The sequence below is a fragment of the Xyrauchen texanus genome, chromosome 26 (assembly GCF_025860055.1).
Source record: "Xyrauchen texanus isolate HMW12.3.18 chromosome 26, RBS_HiC_50CHRs, whole genome shotgun sequence".
In the NCBI taxonomy this organism is placed as follows: domain Eukaryota; kingdom Metazoa; phylum Chordata; class Actinopteri; order Cypriniformes; family Catostomidae; genus Xyrauchen; species Xyrauchen texanus.
This window is the reverse complement of record NC_068301.1, coordinates 24,542,521-24,549,881: the sequence shown is the minus strand read 5'-3', so window position 1 is coordinate 24,549,881 and position 7,361 is coordinate 24,542,521. Positions and strand designations below refer to the sequence as shown.

The window sequence follows — 7,361 nt, the reverse complement described above, 5'->3', positions numbered from 1 at the left end:
CTTTAAGAACACTCTGATTGGGGGCCTGGATAGCTCAGCAAGTAAAGACGCTGACTACCACACCTGGAGTCCCAAGTTCAAACCGAGGGTGTGCTTTGAGACTCCAGTCAGGCTTCCTAAGCAACCAATTGGCTCAGTTGCCAGGGTGGGTAAAGTCACGTTGGATTAAACATCCTTGTGGTCGCTATAATGTGGTGCTCACTCTCGGTGGGGTGCGTGGATGCTCTGGAGAATAGCTTGAAGCCTCCACATGCGCTATGTCTCCGCGGTAACGTGCTCAAGCCAAATGATAAAATGCGCAGATTGATGGTCTTAGACATGGAGGCAATTGAGATTTGTCCTCCACCACCTGGATTGATCTGAGTCACTATGCCACCACGAGGACTTTAGAGTGTATTGGGAATTTCTCCCAATTTGGGGAGAAAAGAAAAAAAGAACACTCTGATTACCACACAAAGAGTATTTGTATGCGTAAACACTGGAAACCTTGAACTCATTAATTTCTTTACATGAAAGTAAAGTATTTAAGGACTGTTCATTTGTACAGTAATTACATCAGAAGCATTCAGAAAAAACTAAAGCATACAACAAGCTATTCTCAGTCACTTTGCATGACAAAACAATCCCAAACTGTAAATCAACATATATTCTAAAAAGTAGATTTCATCTTTAGGCAATGACATTCTCAAATCATGGACCTCAAGTCTGAAGAGCAAACATGCTAAAGGTCTGATAAGGACCAGCTATAGGAAACATGACAGAAATGCACAAATCCTAAGCGTTCCATGTGACAGAGGGGTTTAAATGCTCCCATGCATTATTAAGCAGCTCTGAAGATGGCCTGACCCTGGAGAGAAGCCTACTGTTTTCACTCATATCTGATAGGGCAGTGGTCTGAAACAGTTTCACCAATGGCCTTAAAAGCTTTTCTAGATGAGCACTGACTTTAAGCAGAGGTGTCTAAACTTCAAACATGTGTGTGTGTGTGTGTGTGTGTGTGTATGTGCGCATCCGAGCCCTTTATTTTTGCAAGCACACATGCACATATGTGAACATGAACATACTCCTGAACACTCAATTTATCTTTTATTTTTGATCTCCCTCATTAATTTTCAATGGCCGGTCATCGCTGCCCTTGGCCTTATGCTTCTTCTTTTTCTTCTTTTGTTTCTTTTCTTTCTTCTTCTCCTTTTTTTTCTTTTTCTTTTTCCGGGCATGATCGGAAGAGGAAGAGGAGTCAGAGTCCGAGGTGGTGTCCTGTAGCAGTTGCTTCAGTTGTTGGATCCTACAGTAAAGAGAAAAGACAGTTTTAAAGCATTCAATATGCTCAATATGAACTCTCGAGTGATTTTTTCCCCCCTTGTTAAAAGACTTTCTCCTACCCCAGCTGAATATGCAGAGACAACTAGAAATAGGCCATTCGATACTTGCTAACTCAATACCCCTAGAAAGTGTAACATTGTGACACATTCAAAACATTGCTTTATTTGAGCATACTGACAAGCCTGACACAGCAACATTGGTTCAAAATTTTGAGTTTGGTGAGTTTTACACACCAAACTCATTACACACTTCCCCTTTAAAGGTGCACTTTGTCTTTTTTTAATCTGCGCTAACCAACATGGCAATAATTTTTCAGTATGCAGCAACAAGCAAAAGTTTGCAGTAACTTTATTTCATAGCTGAAAGTGTCTGTTGCCAGGGGGGAGTACCACGATAAAGGCCTGTTCACACCAAATCTGTGCCGATTTTGCTAAACAAGCCTCTGACGGAAGGTCTATTATACACATAGTCCATAAAAAGTTGAATCTAGAAACTATTTCACTCCTGTATGGTAGACGGCGCTGATGCGGTGCTGTTGTTATAGCAGTCTCCTGTTCAGACCCTCAGCTGCTAGAGATTAATATAATAAACACTCTTAAACCATTTATTTTCCTAATTTGGCACAACTGTTTTATTATGTTCTTTCCATGATGTTGATGCATTCTGAGGAGAATATAATCTGTTTTTTTAAGCAAGTGAGAAAAGTGAAGAGCGCGGTTTCACATTTATTTGCATATACATTTTGCTACAAGTAGGTGTATGTTCCAGGCTCCCGAACTTCTCATTTACGTCTGGATTAATGTTTGGATACAATAACACAAGGTCTACGACCTACACCATGTAAAATAAAACATCTTTTATTAAAGGGGTCATGACATGCGTTTTTTTTATTATTTTAAAATGTTCCGTAAGGTTCACTTATAACATCAGTAAAGTTTTTTTGAACAAAAACAGTCATATATTTGTAAAACATTATAATTTTCCACCATCATTCTTACCCTCTGTCAGAAACACATGGTCTTGGTGCTGCTTCTCCTTTAAGACTTGACAGTAAACACACACTGTTTAAATGGCTCTCTGCTCTTGACTGACCTGCTCTCTCTACTTGCCATCTCACTGCTCACCGCTGCTGGGCGGGGCTACGGTAGTGAATAAAGGTAAAGTAGGTGATTGATGTGGATGCAGTCAGTTTTGAATTTCCTCCACAGTGTGACATCACAACTGAACAAGTTGTTTTGGCAGTTTGGTATCAACAAATACTCTTTTTGCAGAGTGAGAGAAGTTTTGAGTTCTTAAACTTACAGAAAGCTTTTATAGTACAATGACCTCTTTAATATAAAAAAAAAAAAAAAAAAAAATCTGACTCCTCATGTCATGACCCCTTTTAGCTACTGATATGTGTCAGTCTGGCCTGACTGTGCCCCTCCTCACTGTCTGTGTTTTCTTGTGTTGGTAGGTGCCACATGGATAACGCCAGCTCCGTTACCCGGACAAAAGCTCATTCTCCAATTAATAATCAACCCTTTCTTTCTTAAGCTCCCCTCATATTCAGTCCAGTGTTGAATTGTTTGTGATTCTTGTTGTGCTTTGTCATGTTTCTACAGTCGATCGGTTCCTGTATCTGTTTTTTCCTCCAGTCTTATTCTGAGTTTTTGTTTGCCAGTGTTTTATTTCTGTCAGTTTTTCTCCATGGTGAGATTTTTGGTTTGCACTATTTGTTTATTTAATAAAGCCCTTTTATTTTTACTACGTTTGGGTCCTGCCTTGCTCTCCGTGGCAATATGACTATAGTTATATCAGTTTTGGTACATGATTTTTTTTTTTTTACATTTCTTTGAGTAAACTTTTTTTTAATAAAGGGGGAAAAATATTATAATTCCTAATTAAAGTGCACTTTAAAAGCAATTGGGATCATTCAGCTAATTTCTGTATTATAAGAAATCTATTATCTTTAATTGAATTTAATTGCCACCGGTATGGGAATACTTAAGACACAACATAAAGAGAAAGCAGAAAACACAAATGCATTCCGACACATTGACCTGAAACTATTAACAATTCATCACATCACAGCTGTTCAGAGGGTTCACATCCTCTAATAACGACGTGTATCCTAGGGAACCGCACAGCACACCATGTATACAGTCCCACTTTAGATCTACTTTGAGAAAGAATGCCTCAATTTTAAAGGAGCTGACTTCTGATTTTCAACTTTTATTAAACAAGCTACTTCTTGCTTTCCAACATCATGCTGAAAAATTCAAAATGAAAAACCTGGGGGGATGTTTTGGAAGAGTCTCTGCCTTAACTACGTACGACAATGGTTTTACAGCCCACATAATGATTTCCAATTACTCCTGGGTAGCAGGAGCTTGTTGACCGCAAACAGCAGTAGATAATCACAGTGGATTAAGAAGTTACATAATCATCTGCAATAGTGTTCTTCAGTTTTACTGACACAATTCATCAGCACTGGCCCTCTTGAGAATTTTACACCTCAAAACACGTCATTAATAACCAGCTCCTGCTGAGGCTGAACATTATTAAAACCACTTAAAGTCAATACCATGAACTTCCACAAGGTTTTCAAAAATATGTCTGCCCATTTTATTGAACTGCCAACCTATTTAATTTGTCTAGCCAACACAAATAATATTTAAAGATATGATGAATATTTATCAGCCATGGCGCACTTAATTCACCTTGTCTCTTTTTCGTTGCGTTTGTTTTCTCGTATGATATCGTACATTGGATCTTCATGCGCCTGTGAAAAAAATAAAACATTTTAACACTACATCAAACCCCCAAGCAAACTGAACTAAAAAAAACACTCAAAAACAGTTTATTGTGCAGCTACATATTACGAGACTTGCAATTGAATTATGTTTTAGAACTACAACTTCACAAATGACTATAGAAGATATATTTAAAAGGGACAGTTCACCTAAAAAATGTATTCTCTCATTTGTTCACCCTCGTGCCATCCCAGATTTGTCTGACTTACTTTCTTCTGCTGAACACAAATTAAGATTTTTAGAAGAATATTTCAGCTCTGTAGGGACATACAATGTAAGTAAATGGTGACCAAATCTTTGAAGCTGCAAAAGCATATAAAGGCAGCATAAAAGTAATCCATACGACTCCAGTGGTTAAATCAATTTCTTCAGAAGCAATATGATGTTAATATGGTGTAGGTGAGAAACAGATCAACATTTAAGTCCTTTTCTACTATAAATCTCCACTTTCAATTTAACATTTTTCTTTTGTTTTTGGCGATTTGCATTCTTTGTGCATATCACCACCTGTTAGGAAGGGAGGATAATTTATAATAAAAACTGACTTAAATATTGATCTGTTTGTCACCCACACCAATCATTTCTGAAGATATGGATTTAACCACTGGGTTCTTATGAATTACTTTTATGCTGCCTTTATGTGCTTTAATGAGCTTCAATATTTTGCTACCCATACACTTTGTCATTTTGAAGACCCACAGAGCTAAATTATGCTTCCAACATTTCTTTATTTATTTTTTCAGTAGAAGAAAGTCAGTCATACACATCTGGAATGGCATGAGGGTGAGTAAATGATGAGAGAATTTTCACTTTTGGGTGAACTATCCCATTAAGGTATTTTATTGGTAGTGGTAATATGTTGCATGACTGTAGAGAAGCTGGATAATCATTGCTCTTTTAGTCAATATTTAGCCTACACAAAGTTAGGTTATAACTAAACTTAAAACAAATCATTTATACAGGCCAGCAGTGCAAAAGTAGGCCAGTTAAGTTGCACTCACCACTCTGAACTGCTCCAGTTTCTGGTTGCCTTTTATGAAAAAAGGGCATTCTTTGTCTCCTGTTCGGTGACCATACCTCTTGCATCTCCAACCTACATACATACATACATACATACATACACAGTTTTAATCAATGTGCAATCCTGTTTCTCAACCTTCATTAACACAGTAGAAATGCTTAAATACCACTTACGACTTATAGTTACAGATTGGAGGAACCTCAATTCACTTAGTGGATTATGAGAGCTCAAAATGTAGGTGAAAGTATGTTTCTATACATACAGTATTTGGAGAACATTTGCAATTCCAACCTTCTCACAGTTCTTCCGTTTTTAGAAGTGAAGTTATTTGAAAAGTTTGCTTACACTGCATGACTTTCACCTCTTTGCCCAGAGGCATCCACAGTCCTTTGGTGGGCGCCTGTGCCAAGAACTTCCTGGCATCCTCATTACCAGGGTCATCAGGAATACAGTCCTCTGGCTTATCGTCATCTTCCTGCAAAAGTGGTCTTGCATGAATTGTAAAATCCTCACTCCAAAGGTTATTTCTGTATGCCTTTTACTTAGTCTAATGAAAGGAATCTAATGAAAAGGAACTGCCATACAATGAATCTGGATTTTATAAAATATTTAAAACTATGGCAAACCTTTATGAGTCCAGGAGGAGGATTTTCATAACTGAAAATGAAAAATAATTACAAATATGGATCGTAAAAGACAACACAGATAATCTAAATATGTATAAAGTTGTAAATGTTTCATACTCTCCTGAAGGAGAAAAGCCATGGCCAAACATTGCAAAGAGCCAGCTTGCAACATACTCTCTCCAGTTATTGAAAGTGTTACTGAAATATAGCGTGACACTCACAATGTTTCCACATGCTTGATTTTCTGCACCTCCTGAATTAGTTTTTTGGTTTGGTTTTTGTATTTGTCTCCGTCTTGTTTTGACTCCTTGTGTTTCTTTCGTTCATGTCTGTCTTCATGGTGCTCTCGGCTTCGTTTGCGATCTGACATTGAGCATATATTAAGATTAATTTCTTCTAAATATACAATAGCATCTTGCGGCCAAAAAAAGTTTGATTTTAAAACGCAAATAAATGCAAAGGAGTACTTATGTTTAACCACTTCCGGGTGAAAGAGTGAAGTGAAGGATGTCAAAATAAAAGTCGCCAAGCAAACTGTGCATCTTAATAGTTTTGTGTCAAACTATAATCTATTGTATTTTATAACTATTTTGCACACTTTAGAATAATATGTAATATATAGATAATAATATAGTAAAATATTAATTCATCAAAACTATGGAATAACACAAATTACAGTTTGGTAATTGTGTAATGTATGTATTCAAATATCTTAAAAAATTAAATACACTGGAGGCCAAAAGTTAGGAATAATGTACAGATTTTGCTCTTATGGGAATAAATTGGTACTTTCACTACTCAACTGATCACAATGTATAGATAGAACATTAATAAAGTGAAAAATACAGAACTTCTTAAACTACTTCAAAGAGTTCTCATCAAAAAATCCTCCACATACAGCAATGACAGCTTTGCAGATCCTTGACATTCGCGCTGTCAGTTTGTCTAGATACTCAGGTGGCATTTCACCCCACGCTTCCTGAAGCACCTGCCATAGATGTGGCTGTCTTGTCAGTCAATTCTCACGCACCGTCTAGCTGATCCCACAAAGCTCAATGAGATTAAGATCCATAACACTCTTTTCCAGTTATCTGTTGTCCAATGTCTGTGATTCTTTGCCCACTCTAACCTTTTCTTTTTCTATTTCAAGTGTCTTTTTCACTGCAATTTTTGCAATGCGAGTCTTCTCTTTACTGTTGTACATTAAACTGGTGTTAAGCGGGTAGAATTCAATGAAGCTGTCAGCTGAGGACATGTGAGACGTCTGTTTCTCAAACTAGAGACTCTGATGTACTTATCCTCTTGTTTAGTTGTACATCTGGCCCTCCACATCTCTTTCTGTCCTTGTTAGAGCTAGTTGTCCTTAGTCTTTGAAGACTGTAGCGTATAGTGTTGTATGAAATCTTCCGAAATTTTCAGCAATTTCAAGCATTGTATAGCCTTCATTCCTCAAAACGATGATTGACTGACGAGTTTCTAGAGAAAGCTGTTTCTATTTTGCCATTTTTTACCAAATATTGACCTTAAGACATGCCAGTCTATTATACGGTGGCAACTCATAACACAAAGACAATGTTAAGCTTCATTTAACGAACA

The 7,361-nt window shown here is 37.2% G+C and overlaps 1 protein-coding gene across 1 annotated transcript; it reads right to left on the bottom strand.

The window, feature by feature from the left end:
* Positions 1–1,069: 1,069 nt before the first annotated feature.
* Positions 1,070–6,253, bottom strand: LOC127619925 (retinitis pigmentosa 9 protein homolog). Its single transcript, XM_052092957.1, has 6 exons — positions 5,987–6,253; positions 5,766–5,796; positions 5,485–5,614; positions 5,120–5,211; positions 4,026–4,087; positions 1,070–1,285 (listed from the first exon to the last, which is right to left on the bottom strand). Exons 1-6 carry the CDS (start codon positions 6,133–6,135, stop codon positions 1,087–1,089), a joined length of 663 nt encoding a protein of 220 aa, XP_051948917.1. The 5' UTR covers positions 6,136–6,253; the 3' UTR covers positions 1,070–1,086.
* Between the last annotated feature and the right edge of the window lie 1,108 nt (positions 6,254–7,361).

Excerpts from the sequence above, each read along its gene's own strand:
- LOC127619925 (XM_052092957.1), bottom strand. The coding sequence starts at position 6,135 with ATGTCAGATCGCAAACGAAGCCGAGAGCACCATGAAGACAGACATGAA. Across the intron at positions 4,088-5,119 it reads AACTGGAGCAGTTCAGAGTG|GCGCATGAAGATCCAATGTA; the intron begins GTGAGTGCAACT and ends TTTTTTTCACAG. Across the intron at positions 1,286-4,025 it reads CGCAACGAAAAAGAGACAAG|GATCCAACAACTGAAGCAAC; the intron begins GTGAATTAAGTG and ends TCTTTACTGTAG.